The 18,364-nt window shown below is 45.7% G+C and overlaps 1 protein-coding gene across 1 annotated transcript in view; it reads right to left on the reverse strand.

Annotated features, from left to right (window-relative positions):
- Positions 1 to 17,133, reverse strand: part of ZC3H7A (zinc finger CCCH-type containing 7A) — a 35,210-nt gene extending 18,077 nt beyond the window's left edge. The window contains exons 1-7 of the mRNA XM_059038665.2: positions 16,991 to 17,133; positions 4,710 to 4,811; positions 3,870 to 3,909; positions 2,037 to 2,234; positions 943 to 1,101; positions 625 to 705; positions 491 to 529 (exon numbers count right to left, since the gene is read on the reverse strand). Coding sequence (XP_058894648.1) covers positions 491 to 529; positions 625 to 705; positions 943 to 1,101; positions 2,037 to 2,234; positions 3,870 to 3,909; positions 4,710 to 4,777 — 585 coding nt within the window. The 5' untranslated portion in view covers positions 4,778 to 4,811; positions 16,991 to 17,133. The remainder of the gene's footprint in view (positions 1 to 490; positions 530 to 624; positions 706 to 942; positions 1,102 to 2,036; positions 2,235 to 3,869; positions 3,910 to 4,709; positions 4,812 to 16,990) is intronic.
- Between the last annotated feature and the right edge of the window lie 1,231 nt (positions 17,134 to 18,364).

Genomic DNA, 18,364 nt, shown 5'->3' on the forward strand with positions numbered 1-18,364 from the left:
ATGGCAGTTAAACTGTGCTGGCCTACTGGCACTTGTTTCTTGTGGCCCAGTATTTCTCAAAGGATAGTCAGGAGCCTTCTAGTTCCAGAGGAACTAGTCTAGCCACCACTCTCTCCCCAACTCACAGTGGCATCCTCACAGCTCTAAGAAGACTTACCTTTAAAAAACAACTTGTTAATTATGTTTAACCCAATGACTCCTAAAATTAGTATGTGGCCCTGACCCACTTTTTCTAATAAAACCTAACATCTATTAAATTCCTGTAAAATGCTCCATTGGCCTTCAGGAAATGCTGATTGAGAGTAACAGATATTACTTGAGTTGTTTGTTTTATTTTTCTAGGGCAGGAAGCTCTGGTCACTTTTGTGTTTGAGGAATAAAAAGGTCTCAAAATAGACACAAACCAAAAATATTAGAAACAAAACTACTAATGCTTCTATCTTTTCTTCTTTTTTTTTAATTACGATTCTTACAAGAGTAATAACCTTACCTTTGTAGCCCCATCCCCAGGAACTGTTTTTAGTGAGAGCTGAAAGAAAAGTAAGACGCTAATTGAAAACCAGAACTGACTCCAAGCTACAAAACAAAACAAAAAAATACCTTATGGAGAGAACTCCACCTTACCTCAGTTCTAACATATGCTTTTCTTATTTTAAATCCCAATTTCTGAGCTAGTTCTTGAGTTAGTTTTATTACATGTTCATCCTGAAAAAAGTGAGAATATATGATTAGTGGAGGGCTATATTTACTAACTGTAAAGACGAAGAGGCAAAACAGTTCTACCTTATACTCTGTCAAGACACTTGTTTTATGGGCAATTATTCCCAACTGCAGCAGGTGGGTGGCTGGCTGGAAGATGTAACTTTTTAAGGTCATTTCTCTACACAGAATCAACAAAATGGTTATGATGTAAACGAATGAACTAAAACATAAATTCCATACCTGAGGCACTGCCAAGGAGCACTTTGCCACAGCGTCGTAAGCCTCTTTGTACCTTCCTAAATCACTTAGAGCCTTAGATTTCCGATAGAGAGCTTTGCAGTTACTGGCATTTAAACTGAGGACTGTATCACAGTCTTCTAAAACTTTATCATGGAAACCCTGGTGAGGAAGACCAAATAAAGTTAGCAATCAAACAGTTCACATCTTGTGATGATGTCTCCCTGCAAATGGAAACAAATTCAGACTTTTCCTTGAAATTGAGTTAGTGGTATTATTTGTCTTTTTAAAAATTATTTTCATTATGAAATTTCAAATACACAAAAGTAGAAAGAATATCATGGCTACCCATGTACCCACCACACAGACATCTGGCCATAAAATACCCCAGATCTTCAAGAAATAAAACTTTCCAGGTATGGCTGCGGCCCCCATGTGTCACTCGCCTGTCCTATTTTCCTCCCAGTTGTAGCTACCCCCCTTTTTGGAACTCATTAAAATGTTAAATGGAAATGTAACTCCCAAGCAGCTAGTTGAGGAGGAATATATTATAGAAAACAAATCATAAATGAATGCTCGTTAGCAAAGAACTAGGTGACAACATGGATACTTTTCTTAAATTCACAGTTAAATTTTACTGAATGTCTACAGTGAAAATTATAAGCACATCAAAATATTGCTTTCTAAGTTCAGACATGTGAAGAGCTTATGTTAATTCTTTTGAAGGCTGACTACTGTTTTGTGCTATTAAAAAAAAAAAAAAGCTCCTAAGAGAATCTTGACTAAGAAGCAAACTGTCAGCAGAGCATCTGTGAACACCTGTATCTTCCTAGGCTGACTTTTTTATGAGCAGACACCCCCCCACCAAAAGCCATACTCAAAAGGGAATCTCCAAGGACCAGTATCTAAGAAACAAATTATTTTTAAATCCCTAAGCATTTGGCCAAAGCTGATTTTTCAAAGCTTGAGGCCACTCTAAAAGCAGTTAATACATCTGTCTTATAAACTGAAATTAGGAAACTGACTTTCGCTAGTATACTATGTCATTGAAAACCTTCTTTCTCTCTAGAAACATTGCTTTAAAAATCACAACTCACCATATTAGAATAGCAAGCAATACGATTTATATACAGTTTTTCAATGATTTCTTTAGGGATTAAAATTTCTTCAGACTTTGCATAATCAGCTATACTCAAAGCTTCTGAATATTGGCTCATAGAGTTGTTCCAATCACGTTCCCGATAAACATCATTTCCTTCGTTAAAAAGATTTCTCACAAGAGCATGTAAATATACCTAAAAAAAAAGAAAGTTACCACTTGAAACCCTTTAAGGAACAAGTCAGAGTGTAAGCAAATTTTAATTTTTGTATCTAAAACCAGAGGAAATAATTTGACAGAGCAAGAAGCACTGTTGTAAGAAATTATCAAATCCAGGCCAAGTCACTGCTGTTTCAGCTAGGGTTTCATCTTGCTTGCTTTTTCCAAGAAAAAATTCAATGTCTCATTATTAAGAGAAGTGCTGCAAAAGCACCTTGTCAATATTTGTTGACACTGCCAACTCTGTGCCTGGGATAAATTCCTACAAGTGGAATGAGGATTTTGAGGCTTCTGACTAGTATTTCTAAATCGTCTTCCAAAAAGGCAACAACAACGAATACTTATAGCGGCTTGCTTCAGAGCCGCCTCCACCAACACGTGTGCACTCGTGCGTGAGCATGCACACATAAAATCTACACATTTCTAGGTGAAAAAACGGTATCCTTTTTTATTTGCATATCTGACTACCAGTGAGGTTGAACCTCTCCACATTTTTATGGACCATTTGTGTTTCTTCTTTTGTAAATGTTCAGGTCATTTACTGATTTATGGGCAGGGGATGGCAAACCTTTTTCTTATTGTGTAAGTATATACACTCTTCTGGTAGGGGCAAATGTTCTTAAGTCTCCTTTAAGATATCTATCATTGCTTTAAGATTTTAAGAGTCCTTTCCTATCAAAGGATCAGATAAACATTCAGCTCTTCTTTGTCTCAGTTTATGAATTCACGTCTAAGCTGATGAAAGTAATAAAGAAAACTGTCCAGATCAACCTTTAACAGCTGAGGTGACTGGAGAGACAGGCCGTTTCACCTCCCTGGACCCCAACTGCACGTTTGTAAAATGAAAAGATTGCTCCATGTGATTGCTAGTCCTCATATTTTACAGTTCTACGTCTGTTTGGAGAAAAGGAAGGAAGGAAGAGAGAGACTGAAATGAACGGAGAGGGAGGGAGAGAGGCAGAGAGAAAGGAGTGACATTCAGTAGCACCAAAACCCACAGAGATGCAAAGCCACAGGGGAACTAACGGTCTGCAGGACTGAGGGCCTTTAGTCCAAGACCCAGTCAGCTGGGCTTTCTCTCTAACTAACTAGATTCCTCTCTAGCTCTTTCCCCTAATTATCCAGTCACCTCTTTACTTCTGTTACAACTTCTCTTCTAAGGAAGAACAGAAGATACTCTGCACTCTCCCTCTCAGCATATTCTGTCCCCCTCATTTTCGATGAAATGAAAGGCTAAAAGTAATTGTCAAGGGGCTCAAAAGAAATTAATTCAAAACTACACTAATAGGGGGAAGAAAAAATAGGACAACTGTCCAAGTACGCCGGAAAAAAACAACGTTGTCTTATACATACACGGGTCAGCAAACTTTTTCTGTAAATGCCCAGAGAGTAGGGATTTGAGGCTTTGTGACCCATAAGGTCTCTGTCTCAACCACCATGTTGTGAAAGCAGCCACAGATAACACATTGACAAATGGGTGTGGCTGTGTTCCAATAAAACTTTATTTATGAAACAGACAAGGGGCCACATCTGGGTTTGCCAACCCAGGCTACATGTGGCAGTTCACAGGCTACTTGTGGAGTTCTCAAGCAGACCTTCCCAGAGTCCTTACCGCATACTGTTCCTGTGTTCCTGGATACGACAGCGGTGACCTAAGAAGAAGAAACAAATCAATTCTGATGATCAGGTTCTTATCAGGATTTGTTCACCCAGGAGTCATCTTAAAACTGAGGTTCTCATGAGCGCACCACTGGTTCAAAGCACATTTTAAAGACCTACTTCTCCTTTACGATCATTATTCACATATAACTGTAGTCATGAAAAAAAAATCTAAAACTATTCCTTTGTATTTTCTTGAGTAAGTGTAACATTTTCCCTGCAAATCTACTCCTAATTAAAGACAGCCTAATTCTTCAGATGCCGAAAAAGTTTTAAAATAGTATAGAACCACTAGTACTATTTGATTCAATTTACTATAGAACAGAGGGGAAAAATGTCCCCTTCCCAGGAGGGACAAAGAGGCCTTTCTGCCTGGACATGGCCACCCGGGCTGTGGTCCTGTCACTAACATGCTTCATGAAGGCCAGTTAGAGACCGAGCTTCTTAACAGAAAGAGTGTGATCACAAAAGCCCTGTGTGCTGACAGATGTTGATTTTCACTCATCAGAACTGTTCTTAGGAGATTAGGTTCAAATTCCTCAGTCTAACATTTTAGAGGATACTTAAGGATTTCAGCCCTAAAAATCAGCGACAGCAAGAGCCAGTTCAGAACACAAAGAAATCGATGTCCAAGAGCAGAAAATACTGCTGGAACAAAAATATCTAACGTCTAATCCAAAAGAACAGGACTTCTTAAACATAACTAAAGGTTTCCTAATCCCTGCTACATGCAGAGCCACACCAAAAGGAGTTACTCCATGACGAGAACATGAGGCACGCAGTGAGCCCTTACTGTATAAACTGTAGTCCTTCCTTAATGTTCTGCTGCCTTTTTCTTCTCTCCTCGGACACACTGGACATGTTATCCCACACATCCACTTTCTAAAGGAGAAATCTGGAAAGAAACAGGCAAGAAATTACACAAGGCACGGGGCTCCTGGACCCTAGTTAAAACACCCATAATCTAGGTCTTGTCACACAATTAGCTGTGGACATGTCCATCTCCGCCGCCTTGACTAGGGTCCTGGACGCTGAGGCCCCCCCCCTGAGTTGTGTCTGTGGCCCCCACCATCTCGTACGCCACGAGCAGAGGGCTTCCACACTGCTCACTCCACTGAACAGCCGCGCAGACGCTGCAGGCCCCTCCTAAACAATCCCCACGCTAAAGTCATCTCTCTCCCCATTTCACCTTCCTTCCTTCGACGACAGGATTTGTTCCTGGTCTGTCTCTACGCACGCGGAAGCAGCCACGAGAACAGTCCTGGCCTTGTTTTGCTTCTGGAAGCTTTCCAGGAGCAAAATGGTTTCACGTCTGCTTGACTCTGGGGGGTTTTGACTTCCTTGTGAGCAGAGTCTAAACCTTATCTGTGTTTTCTGAAACAATCCTTCTTCGTACAACTGATAGAATAATGATCTAAGTGAAGTTACTTTAATTGGAATTTTCTGGAAGGTAAGGGTTTTTACCTTCGATGTAACACTGGCAAATGCCAACACCATGAGTATTTAACCTGACTAGTCGATGTTCATTAAGCAGTTCCCAGAAAGCAATGGGAGAACAACAGAGAAGAGATCTTGGATAAAACATCGTCTCCCAATGTCCTAAACTAGGGTTTCTCAACCTCAGCCATTCAGGCCGGATAGTTCTCTAGTACGGAGGGCTGTCCTGTGCACTGCAGGATGCTGGCAGTATCCTGGCCTCTACCCACTGGGTGCCAGCAGCACCTCCTCCCCTCAGTTGTGACAAACTAGTGTCTCCAGATATTGTTAAATGCCCCTTGGCGGGGGTGGGGAGGGGCTGGGGGGAGTCCACACAGTCACCCCTGGATGAGGACTACTGAGAGCTAATGCTGAGAGGACACCGTGTCACATAAACCATGTATGTGGGCCCACGTGACAGGGAAATGGCACCCATGTTTCAAGTATGGAGGTGAAATGTTTTCGTTTCATTATTGCTTACCATTTGTAAGCCAGTTTTATTTTTAAGTCTACCTTTATTCAAAGTGTAGAGTGGGGGGCTTCCCTGGTGGCGCAGTGGTTGAGAGTCCGCCTGCCGATGCAGGGGACATGGGTTTGTGCCCCGGTCCGGGAGGATCCCACGTGCCGCGGAGCGGCTGGGCCCGTGAGCCATGGCCACTGAGCCTGTGCTCCGCAACCGGAGAGGCCACAACAGTGAGAGGCCCGCGTACCGCAAAAAAAAAAAAAAGTGTAGAGTGGGGAGGGAGGCTGGAATACCCTGGAGGCTCATAACTGGTGCTAATACTTTTTGTCTTTTATTTTTTTCTCCTTCCAGTTTTATTGAGATTGTCATTGAAATATAGCACTATATAAGCTTAAGGTATAAAACATAATGATTTGACTTACATACATCATGAAGTGATGACCATAATAGGTTTAGTGAACATCCATCATGTCATATAAATACAAAATTAAAGAAATAGAAAAAAAAATTTTTTCCCTTGTGATGAGAACTGATCTACTCTCTCAACAACTTTCATATATATCATACAGCAGTGTTAATTATATTTATCACATTGTACATTATATCCCTAGCACTTTTTTATCTGATAACTAGAAGTTTGTAGCTTTTGCTTTTTGTCTTTTAAATATTTGTCAGTTCTAAATATTTTGATCTTGTATCTAAAAGTTGGTTACTTTACTCAAGTATTACTATTCACGTGTGTACCTGGTATTTGCCTTAAAATACTATGTTTGAAATTATCCACAATTAAAAGTTTAAAAAGCCTGTTATACTGAAGTAAAACAGCATTGTTTCTGGAATTTGTTTTTAAGATAGTGTAGCTTAAAGGGGGGGTAAATGGGTGAGCATGAAAACAAGAGTAGCAAAAACATGGGACACTGCTCCAGCTGGATGAGGGGAGGGTATGTGGGGTTCATTCTTCTACTTGAACATGTCTGGCCATTTCCATAATAAAAAATTTTTAAATTCATATGTATGAATATTTACAAGGTTCTTTAAAGAGGCACTATTTCTAAGAGAAAAAAGATGGGAAATTAACTCAATGCCTGTCAAAAAGGAAATGGTTAAATAAATTGTGCTGGAGGGAAAAAAAGGCAAAGTGCAAGTGTCCACAGTAAGACCCTGTTCTGTTATTTTTAAAGGGGGGAGGGGTATATGTTCATATTTGTTTGTGTATACACAAAATAGCTCCAGATGGGATCACAGAAAGCTACAGCAGTGAGAGAAACCCAGGGGTTCAGGGAAAGGGGTGGGACAGCATCTTTTCACTGCAAACCTTTGAAACTTTTTTTTCTTAACCTTGTAAACAAATGATCTCTGGGAAAAGAAATAAAGTATTAAAAGAAGTCTATGGGGCTTCCCTGGTGGCGCAGTGGCTGAGAATCTGCCTGCTAATGCAGGGGACATGGGTTCGAGCCCTGGTCTGGGAAGATCCCACATTCCGCGGAGCAACTGGGCCGGTGAGCCACAACTACTGAGCCTGTGCGTCTGGAGCCTGTGCTCCGCAACAAGAGAGGCCGTGATAGTGAGAGGCCTGCACACAGTGATGAAGAGTGGACCCCGCTTGCCACAACTAGAGAAAGCCCTCGCACAGAAATGAAGACCCAACACGAACAAAAATAAATAAATAAACAAATGTGGGGTTTAAAAAAAGAAAAGAAAAAAAATTGTATTAAAAAAAAAAAAAAAGTCTACGTAGCTTCTGAGCCCTTCCTTAGAAAGATGACTTACAGGGTCACCCAGCCTTTTTCTTCAATTTTACTTAAAACAGAGTCAGAACCTTAGAGCTCAAAGGCACCCAGAGCTGCACTTGGGGGTCCAGGGAGGTCAGGCCAGAGGGACTGGGACAAAAGAAGTGAAGCCAAAGACAAGAAGCATCCCCTCTCCTTCGGTGAAGGACACGTGTCTCCCAACCCCTGTCTGGTGGGGTGGGAAATTAGTTTGAGGTTCACTCAAAAAGTAAATCTGTTGGCTCAGAAGGAACTCCGGGGTAATGATAATCCGCCAAGTTAAGAGCCTTAGAGCTATTTCCCCAGAAAGTGCTCGAAAAACCTTGAACCTTGCCCTCTTAAGGACAAAGGGCAGGTAGAGAGCTGACAACTCAAGCAAGTGATTAAGAGAAAATAAGACGCAGATTCTTAACAGCATGAAATGCCATGCCTCCTTTAAATGTTTAAACATTTGAGGACATAACATCAGGTGATGTTTAAATATAATATGGCAGGGCATTTCATGTTCTGTAGATTTTCCCCTAAATTTTATTATGAAGAATTTTACACACACAGTAAATTTTTTTTTACAATGAACAACATATACCTCTATACTACCTATATCCTACAATTAATATTTTGCTATATTTATTACATCTGCCCACACTTCTGTCCATCTACCAATCCAATTTTGGTAAACTGCAAACTGAGTGGCAGACATCAATTATAATTTACCACTAAACACTTCAGCATACGTATCATTACCTGGGGTTCCACATTTGTTTACAGTTTTTTAAGGTAAAATGCACACAATTTAAGGCAACTTTTAACAAATGATACACTCATGTAACCCAGACCCCGGTGATGAGACATACCATCACTGTCACTCCAGAAAGTTCCCTCAGGCCCCTTCTCTAGCCAATCCTTGCCCCACCCCCAGCCCAAGAATCACTGTTCTGATTTCTTTTCCACCATAGATTAATTTTACCTGTGAAATAAAGCCTCCCCACCCCCCCATCTCATTTTAAAAGAAAACTATAAAGGCTTTATACACCATCTTATTTTCAGACCCAGTCAACAAAATCTGGCCTCAATTTTCAAGTGAGGAAGAATTTGATAAAGTTAACCCAACAATCACTTTCCTTCTTCAAACTCAGCAGCACATGACAGGTGTCCACTGTCTCCTCAAAACAGGGGCTTCATCTCCAGCTGACCTCTAAATGTGAGGGCCCTGGGGCGTCATCAGACCCCGCTTCCCCCAGGCACCCTCTCCCCTCAGGGACCTCCTGCTCTGCCCAGATGTTAAATACACTCATCTAGGGTCTGACAACTCCCCACGTCTGTCCCCTGGCAGAGCTTGCTAGATACCCTCTACCTGGTAGTTCTACTTGGGCGTCCAGACATCACACACTGTTCGTTCGGAGAGTAGGAGTTTAAATATTATGACAGTGAAAAGGAATGTCGCCTTCCCAACCCTGTCATTCAACCACCCATTTGCCCTGTGAAGGCAATCAATCAATACCATTGTTACCAATCTGTTGTGTCCTGACAAAGACACTGTGTGAACCAAGCTGTATCTTTTTTTTTTTTTTTTTTGCGGTACGCGGGCCTCTCACTGTTGTGGCCTCTCCCATTGCGGAGCACAGGCTCCGGACGCGCAGGCCTAGCGGCCATGGCTCACGGGCTTAGTTGCTCCGCGGCATGTGGGATCTTCCCGGACCAGGGCACGAACCTGTGTCCCCTGCATCAGCAGGCGGAATCTCAACCACTGTGCCACCAGGGAAGCCCCAAACTGTATCTTGATTGTAATGGTAGTTACATGAATGTATACATGGGATAAAACTGCATACACACACACACACACACACACACACACACACACACACAGGCGAGCGCACGCACATACACGAGTGAATGTAAAACTGAGTCAGGTCTGTAGTCTGGTTAACAGTATTATGTGAATGTCAGTTTCCTGACGTTGCTATTGCACTACAGTGAGGTAAGATGGCAGCATTGGGGGAAGCAGATGAAGGGCTCATGGGATTCTATATATGACTTTTGCAATTTCCTGTGAGTCTATAATTATTTCAAAATAAAAAGTTAAAAATATCCTGTGCATACGTTACTTTTTATACAAACTGGGGCTCCTAACGTGTTCTGCACCTTGCTTTTCTCGATTGGTACCTCATATCTTGAAGGTCAGTCCATATCAGCACGTATCAAGCTGCATTACCTTTAACAGCCATGCAATGTGCTCCGTGATATGGCTGCACCATAACATCACCAGCCCCCTAGTCACGGACATTTTGGTTGTTTCCAATCTTTAAAACTTCACCAGGTACACAGAACATTTCATATATGCGTATCTTCAAAGAATTTCCATAGGATGAAGGGTATGTACATTTTTTTATTTTGCCAGCTACTGCCAAGTTTTACCAAATGACCCTACCCACCACGAGTGCACAAGGGTTCCTATTTTACCCCTTCACCAAGAAATTATCAAATGTTTCCATCGCTGTCAGGGAGACGAGAAACAGTGTGACAACTGTGGTTGGGGTCCTGCTTGTTCTAGTCTATCATTAGTGAGGCCGAACACCTCTTCAGATTTAAGAGCTGTTTGCACTTCCTTTTCCATGAACTGTTTCATTTCCTTTACCCATTTTTCTTCCAGGCTGAGTTTTCTGACTTATGGAAGTTCTTTATGTGTTGAGGAAAGCAGTCCTTTGTGATGTTATTATTATTTTCTCCAATGTGATGTCAATCTTTTGACATTGGTTATGGTTTTTTTTTTGCTGCATTGGGTCGTCTTTGCTGCTGCGCGCAGGCTTTCTCTAGTTGCGGCGAGCAGGGGCTACTCTTCACTGTGGTGCACGGTCTTCTCACTGCGGTGGCTTCTCTTGCTGCGGAACACGGACTCTAGGTGCGCGAGCTTCAGTAGTTGTGGCACGTGGGCTCAGTAGTTGTGGCTCGCAGGCTCTAGAGCACAGGCTCAGTAGTTGTGGCACACGGGCTTAGCTGCTCCGCGGCATGTGGAATCTTCCCCAACCAGGGATGGAACCCGTATCCCCTGCACTGGCAGGAGGATTCTTAACCACTGCACCACCAGGGAAGTCCCAGTTTGGGTACTTTTTGATAGCAAAAGTTTTATTTTTAAGTAGCTGAGTTTATCAATACTTATTTTTATGGCTTCTGGATTTTGACATACTCAGAAATGCCTGCACCACTCTGAGATCATAAAATAACTCTCCACGTTTTCTTCTAGTATTCTCACTGTTCCATTAAAAAAATTTTTTTTCTTAAACTGGATATGTGTGTGTGTGTGTATTTCCCTCCCAGATAGCTACCAGTTGCCCAAACACCATTTACAAAAAGGCCTTCTATCCTACACTGATATGCATAAGGCGCATACAAAATTCTGCGTCAGTCTGTGACCTTTACTCAGCGTTTTTAACTAGACTGCCCCCTAATCCTACGCCCTCCTCCCAAGACTAACCTTTTGCCCAAACTTACCTTCTTAGTACTAAAACCACCTTCTGGCCAATTGCTCAAACCGGAAACCATTCTCTCACCACATCCAGTCAATCCACCGACAAAGGCTCCTTCAGTGATAACGTCAAAATACATGCGTGGGCTTCCTTGGTAGCGCAGCGGTTGAGAGTCCGCCTGCCGATGCAGGGGATACGGGTTCGTGCCCCGGTCCGGGAAGATCCCACATGCCGCGGAGTGGCTGGGCCCGTGAGCCATGGCCGGTGGGCCTGCGCGTCTGGAGCCTGTGCTCCGCAACGGGAGGGGCCCCAACAGTGAGAGGCCCGCGTACCGCAAAAAAAAAAAACAAAAACATGCGGGACACCCCAAATCTGTCAGTTCTCAAACCTCCTCTGCCACCTCTGCCTGAGCCACAGGTGGATGTCGAAATACCCTCCTCTCCCACCTCTGCTCTCAGCTCCCTAACCTCTCCACTGTCCCCTCCCCTATGCAGTTCCCACATGAAACTGAAAGGAATGCTCTTTCAAAGCACAAATCGGTTATTGCAGCCCTGCTTAAAATCCCCTGCTGGCGTGCTGGGTGCTCAGAATCAAATCTAGACTCCTGACCGTGACGCCGCCCCCACCCGGCCCGTTGCCCTGGCCTTCTTCCTGGGGGTTCCTGGGATGAGTCAAGGGCTCTGCGCTTCTGGGACCTCGTGCCTGCAGCTCCCTCCGCCCATGACACTCTCCCTAGATCTGCACAGGCCTTTCACCCCAGAGTCTTGGCTTCAGTGTCAGCTTTAAAGGCCATCCCTCCCCCCAACTGTCGCCACACCCCACTCTCACCCCATCATTCCCTTCCAGGGGCCCCCTATCTTTCTTAGTCCTGATCACCTTACACTCTCTGGGTCCAAGTCAATGAAAACTCGAATGAAGAATGAATGAAGTGGCCAAGCGTAAAGACAACGCTCCGGGGCTTCCCTGGTGGCGCAGTGGTTGAGAGTCCGCCTGCCGATGCAGGGGACGCGGGTTCGAGCCCCGGTCCGGGAGGATCCCACATGGCGCGGAGCGGCTGGGCCCGTGAGCCACGGCCGCTGAGCCTGCGCGTCCGGAGCCTGTGCTCCGCAACGGGAGAGGCCACAACAGTGAGAGGCCCGCGTACCGCAAAAAAAAAAAAAAAAAAAAAGACAACGCTCCGTACAAAGTACCTGGTACAGCCGTTCACTCAAGGCAAGCGTGACAAACCAAAGGACACGGCCAAGAGGATGTGACCAGACGCCAGCAGGGCCGGCTGAGGTGGACCCCACCTCCTTAGGGAGCAAAGCAGGGAGTAAATCAATAGGGTGGGAATCAACCAGAGACAGTGACAGAGAAAAACCTGAAACCGTAAGCAGCTCAAGGAGTGCCGAGAAGGGTTTCATTCATTGCCAACAGGGGAAAAACAAGTCAGCCACACCTTCTTCTCCTTAAACAAAAAGGAAAAGAGATGGGGGTGGGAGCTTTGAACAGTAAAAATAAATAAATAAAATATGCCAGAAACTCAATTAGATAGGAATTTCATTCAATTAACTAAACTTGCAAGCTGGAACACACATCACTTTTCTGGAATCAGCTGATTTTAAGTTCTTTACTCACTCTGAAGCTTTACAGGAGCAAAGGTCCCCTGGTTCTCCAGTATAATTACTTACATATTTATTCCGTACTTGTTAGGTGGAACCCATTATAGTGAAGTCCAGTACAAAGCTATAACTAAACCATGAAACGCTAAACTGTGAAATTTTGGCCTTACATGGTAACTTCATAAACTAGCTCCCGTTATCAGAAAACACCAAGGAAACGAAATGTGACTACAATATCCGGTAGAGATGGAAATAATAGCTAACACTGAAGCCTCTTAGTGGACGCCGAGTATTGTTCGAAGTTCTTTACACATATTAAATCATCTAATCCTCCTAAAACCCTGAGAGGTAGGTACTTAAGAGGAAACGGAAGCACAGAGAAGTGGCACAAACAGTCCAGGATCACACAGCCTGGAAGTGGCCGAGACGGCCAGGCTGGCTCCGAGCCTGAATTCCTATCCACAGAGCAATTCCACACCACGCGTGCCAGGAGGTCGAGCACGGCTATGCTGGCCCTGGGCTGGGCTCTGAAAAACACATGCAGCTGCAACAGACAGGTGGGCACTTCAAAGCCACTCGAGAGGAACAGGACAAACACACGTCTCTGCGCACGCAGGCACACACGATGACGTGTGCAAGGGACATGATTTAAAGCAACTCAAGAAAAGCAGAGGGTATCCACAGCGAGGACACAGAGAGTTAGGATAGCACTCCGGGGCCAGAGCTTTGAATGGAAATACGCTCCGCCCACAACATCACGTGTTTAGATGCAAGGAATAAATATTAAACAGCCTTACTTCCGAGACAACTTCACACAGGACCAGAGAAGGTGACCCAGGGAATGCGACACAGTGCCTGTATTTTTGCCTAAAAAGGTATTCCCAAGTTTCAAGTGAAAAATTATAATTTCCAGTCTGTATTCAATGCTACTCTCAGACTCAAGCCTGTCATGGTGATGGCATAAACAAACACGCACACAAAGTAAAGTTCCTGTCACCCCAGCTTACAACAGTGTTCGTTCACTCTGGTAACACTTACAAAAGTGCGTGGATATATTACATCCCTCAGTGACCACAAACCGAGGGAGGGAAACATTATTATAGATGTTCTATCACTTTCTTGGAACACTCAAACTCCTACTGGATACTTTATGAGACAGTTTTCCCCTTTTACTGGAAATGAAACCCCCATGATAAAGGCTGTGCTAAACAACATCAAGAAGGAAATTTCATATTTTTGCCACACTCCCACCCCTGCCCCCGAGTTATCCATTTTGAACTTGCTGCCAGGTGCCCGTTATAGGGCCCAGCCCTCCTAAGGCCTAGGGGACATCTCAGCTCATACAGGAACTCTGTATGGGAGGAATGAACAAGAAAGATGTGAAATCTTCCAAACAGCTTGCCCAGGGGTGCCCAGACTCTGGGTCAGTGACATGTCCAGGACTGCAGAGGAGGTATTCTGAAGTGCCAGATTACTCTCCTGCTCCAGACTCAGGTATTCTAATAAAATACAAAGGTTCCACTTCCTTATTTGTGAAACAGAAAAATTTCTGCCTCTCTGTTACTGCATCCATTACCTGGTTTCCAAAGCTTTGAAAGATATGTGAAATTAATAGTAATCAATTAACTAAAAACACATCGTTAAACTCATAATAAAATTAAAAAGCAAATTTCTTGTTGGGGCAAAACCTGGTAAGGACAAGTGGCCTTGTTTCTTTATATCAAAGAAAATTTTCAACTCCACTTAATATGCTTCGTGTGTGTGTGAATTAAAACAAACGTATTGGGAGTTCCCCGGCAGCACAGTGGTTAAGAATCCACCCGCCAATGCAGGGAACATGCGTTCAAGCCCTGGTCCGGGAAGATCCCACATGCCGCGGAGCAACTGAGCTCGTGCGCCACAACTACTGAGCCTGCACTCCAGAGCCCGGGAGCCACAACTACTGAGCCCGCATGCCTAGAGCCCTGCTCCGCAACGAGAGAAGCCATCAAGAGGAAGGAGTAGCCCCTGCTCCATGCAACTAGAGGAAGCCCGCGCGCAGCAACGAAGACCCAATACAGCCAAAAATAAATAAATAAAATAAATTTTAAAATAATAATAAAAATAAAACAGATGTATTGTCACAAGCATAAACTTTTAAACTTCTGGATTAATGTTTTACTATTTCTTCCCCCTAAAAATACTATCTAAAGTTTTCCTCTTGATTTGTAAACACATCACACTTTGGAGAAAACAAATTTCACTTCCAATCCTAAGATTCTGGAGAAAAAGTATTTTCATTTAAAAACAAAAAACAAACCAAAAAAACACACCTCAAGATATTATCTGGAAGTCAAGTCTCCATACATCATACTTTCTCTCGAAAGCCCTTCTAGAGTAACCAAGGCAACAGAATACAGACATATTGTTTCTACCCTGTCCTTTATTGGAATGCTCACAACTTTCCAAAAGTCACTCTCACCATTCCTAAAGTTGAGGATCTATAGTAATTGATTGTCTCCCACTTAACATTGATTTAACCCTCCCAAACTGGCAAGCTTTACAGTTAATCAAAATTAAGAATTAGGGGACAATATGGTTGACAACCACCATTTTTATTGGCAAAAACTGACAGCATCTGAGGGCTGGGAAGGGAAAAGGGTGTAGGTCAGGGTATGACGGGTGCCCAAGAAAAAGCCACAGTAACTTGGAGGAAGGCATTTAGGTGGCAGAGGCCCTGAAAATTAACATGCTCTTTGCATTACACACAAAAATATTGAAAATATTCAGCTTCGATAGCTCATGATCTCATTCTGAGTCGAATCTTACACAACTATTTCCAGACTACAATACACAGCACATACAGACATTTTTTTCAACAAAGAAAATTCTGTCCACTAATTTAAATTATTGTTCAAATTAGAACAAGATCCTCATTAAGCAATCAGCTCGACAGTTCAGTTGAGGGTGAGAAGGAAGAAGCAGGGGGTTCCTTGAGAGGCTAAGAGAGAGGAGGCCACGTGCCATCAGAAAAGCAGTTAAAAATAAGCAGATGCCATAGGCTCCCAGCTACCCCTGCCCCCATTCCGATGCTCTGGCTGAACACTGTCCAACAGAAATATAATGCGAGTCATATATCTAATTTTAAATTTTCAAGTAGCCATGTTAAAAAAAAAAGAGTAAAATGAAACCAGTGACATTAATTTTAATAATATATTTGCATTAACACTATGTTCAAAACATTATCTTATCAACCTGTACAATTTAAGCAGAAAAAAATTACGAATGAGGTATTTTACTTTTTTTTCCTGTTTAAAATCAGGTGTGTCTTTTTCACTGGGAGCGCATCTCCATTGGGTCTAGCCACATTCCAAGCGCTCAAGAGTCCCTTGCGGTCAGTGGCCACCTTCCTGGGCAGCTCACATCGTCTTTAGGCAGACCCTTGGTTCTTAAATACCTAACTACATATGGGGGGACGGGGAAAATACCCGACTCCAGAAAAATTCACCCAATCAGGGTGCAGGCGCAACCTCTCGGGACCAGCCGGACCTTTCCAGCTGGACCACACCCCTGCAATGACCGTCCCCAACAGGAAATTCACGCTAATGGGAACTGACAGGTCTTCATTCTTTAAGGGTGGGGAAAAGAAATCTAAAGCCCGGCCGTCTCCGTATCCACAATATAAGACAGGAAACCATTCGCCGCGCGTCCTAGACGTGCGCCCCGCGCAAAAAAAAAAGGGGGGGTGGTGGTGGTGGTGGGAAGTACCCGAAATAAACGAGCCAAGAGCCCCGCGAGCATCCTTCCCGCCCCCAAACCCAAGGAACTGAATTAGGGGTCCTAGATCACCGGAACATTTACAAATAATGGGAAAAAAAGAATCTTTTTTTTTTTTTTTTTAGTTAACCAGAGAGGAGGTATTTTGCCAACGGAAACACATGCTGGGACGGAGGGAGCGGCAGCCCTCTGCGCCCCACTAGGAGGAGACGCGCCCCCAGGGTGAGCCCCGCACCGCCCCCAGGGAGGGAGGGGACCGGGACCCGCCCGCCCCCGTCGACTCGCCCGCGGGGCCCGGGCGGCGGCGCGCTCGGACCGCCCCTCCGCCGGGGCCGCGCGCCCTTTGTGGCCGAGCCCTCCGCCCCTAGGGCTGCCGCTTCGCCGCGGGGGGAACAAGCGCACCGCCCCTCCCCCGCCCGGCGTCCGTTACCGACCGCGCGCGAGCACGAGGCGGCGGCGGGCGCGCGCCGGGCGGGGGCGCCGGGCAGGGGGTCGGGGCGGCGCGCGGGCCAGGCGGGCGGCGGGGCCCGGCGGCGCCCACCTACCTGCGGGGACGGCAGCGCCAGCGGGCAGGCAGCGGCGCGCGGTGAGCGGGCAACGGCGGCGGCGGCGGCCTGGGCGCTTGCTTGCAGCTTCCCTTTGCGACCGGGGGTGGCGGTGGCTCCGCTGCCCCCGCGCGGCGCCCTCTGGCGGCCGGAGGCCGCGCCCGCCGCTCGGGAGAGGCCGCCATTGGCTGCGCCCGCGAGCGTCGGCACCGGGGGCGGTGGCGGCGCCACGTCGGGCCGGGCGGCGGCGACCCTCGGCTCTGGGTTCGGGGGCCGCCCCTGAAGCGGGCGCGCGGTCCCCGCCGGGCTGGGGCCGCGGGGTGGAGCCAATAAAGGGCCAAGCGGTTCCGGGACGCACCCATCCTGAGAACTGATTGGGGCGGCATGCAATTCAAATTGATGGGCGCCTTGGGTGTTTTTTCTGGGCAGCGGCCCCGGGGCAGAAGAGCAGGGAGTTAGAACAGCGTCTAACGTGGAACTGACCTAGTTTCGGGTGTCGGGAGGCCTCCCCTGAGATACTGTTTACTTAGCAAATCCTTATCCGGTACTTCCTACTTTCCCAGTTGTAACTCTGTGGAGCCTCCGGGCAACTATTGTCCCCTTTCCAGCAGATGAGGAAGGGGAGCAGGGAGCTCCGCGGCAGCTCTGCGATGGACCCTAGAGGGCCTGGCTCCCTGTTCTTCAGACCCGCCGCCCCCCAAATGCCACCTCATACACCTGTATTTTCAACAGCCAACTGTGCTCGGGGTTCAACAGCGGGCAAGGCAGAGTCCCTGCCCCATAAGGGTATTGGGGGGTGGCGGTGGGGACCCACAAGGATGCAAAAAAAAAAACACCGTTTCGGGCAGTGAAAACCAAGGAGACTAGATCAGGGTAATGAGACCATAATGGGAGGGCTCCACTTAAGGTGGAATGAGTGAGAGCGGGGTGGGGATCTGAGAAGGTGACAGTTGTGCAGAGACGGGGAATGTGCTCCAGGAAGAAGGAAGGTCAAGTGCAAAGACCCTGAGGCTGGAGCTTGGTGTCTGGGGAACAGGAGGGGCCTCTTTGGCGGGTGTTTTATTATTATTTTTTTTTCGGTACGCGGGCCTCTCACTGTTTTGGCCTCTCCCCTTGCGGAGCACAGGCTCCGGACGCGCAGGCTCAGCGGCCACGGCTCACGGGCCCAGCTGCTCCGCGGCATGTGGGATCTTCCCGGACCGGGGCACGAACCCGTATCCCCTGCATCGGCAGGCGGACTCTCAACCACTGCGCCACCAGGGAAGCCCCTGGTTGGTGTTTTTGAGGGGAGAAAGGTCTGAGTGACAGAGAGGGGCCACAATTTGGAATTTGGAGTTTCTTCTGTGTGGTGCTAATGAGTCTGAATTGGGAGTG

The sequence above is a fragment of the Kogia breviceps genome, chromosome 14 (assembly GCF_026419965.1).
Source record: "Kogia breviceps isolate mKogBre1 chromosome 14, mKogBre1 haplotype 1, whole genome shotgun sequence".
Taxonomy (NCBI): Eukaryota; Metazoa; Chordata; class Mammalia; order Artiodactyla; family Physeteridae; genus Kogia; species Kogia breviceps.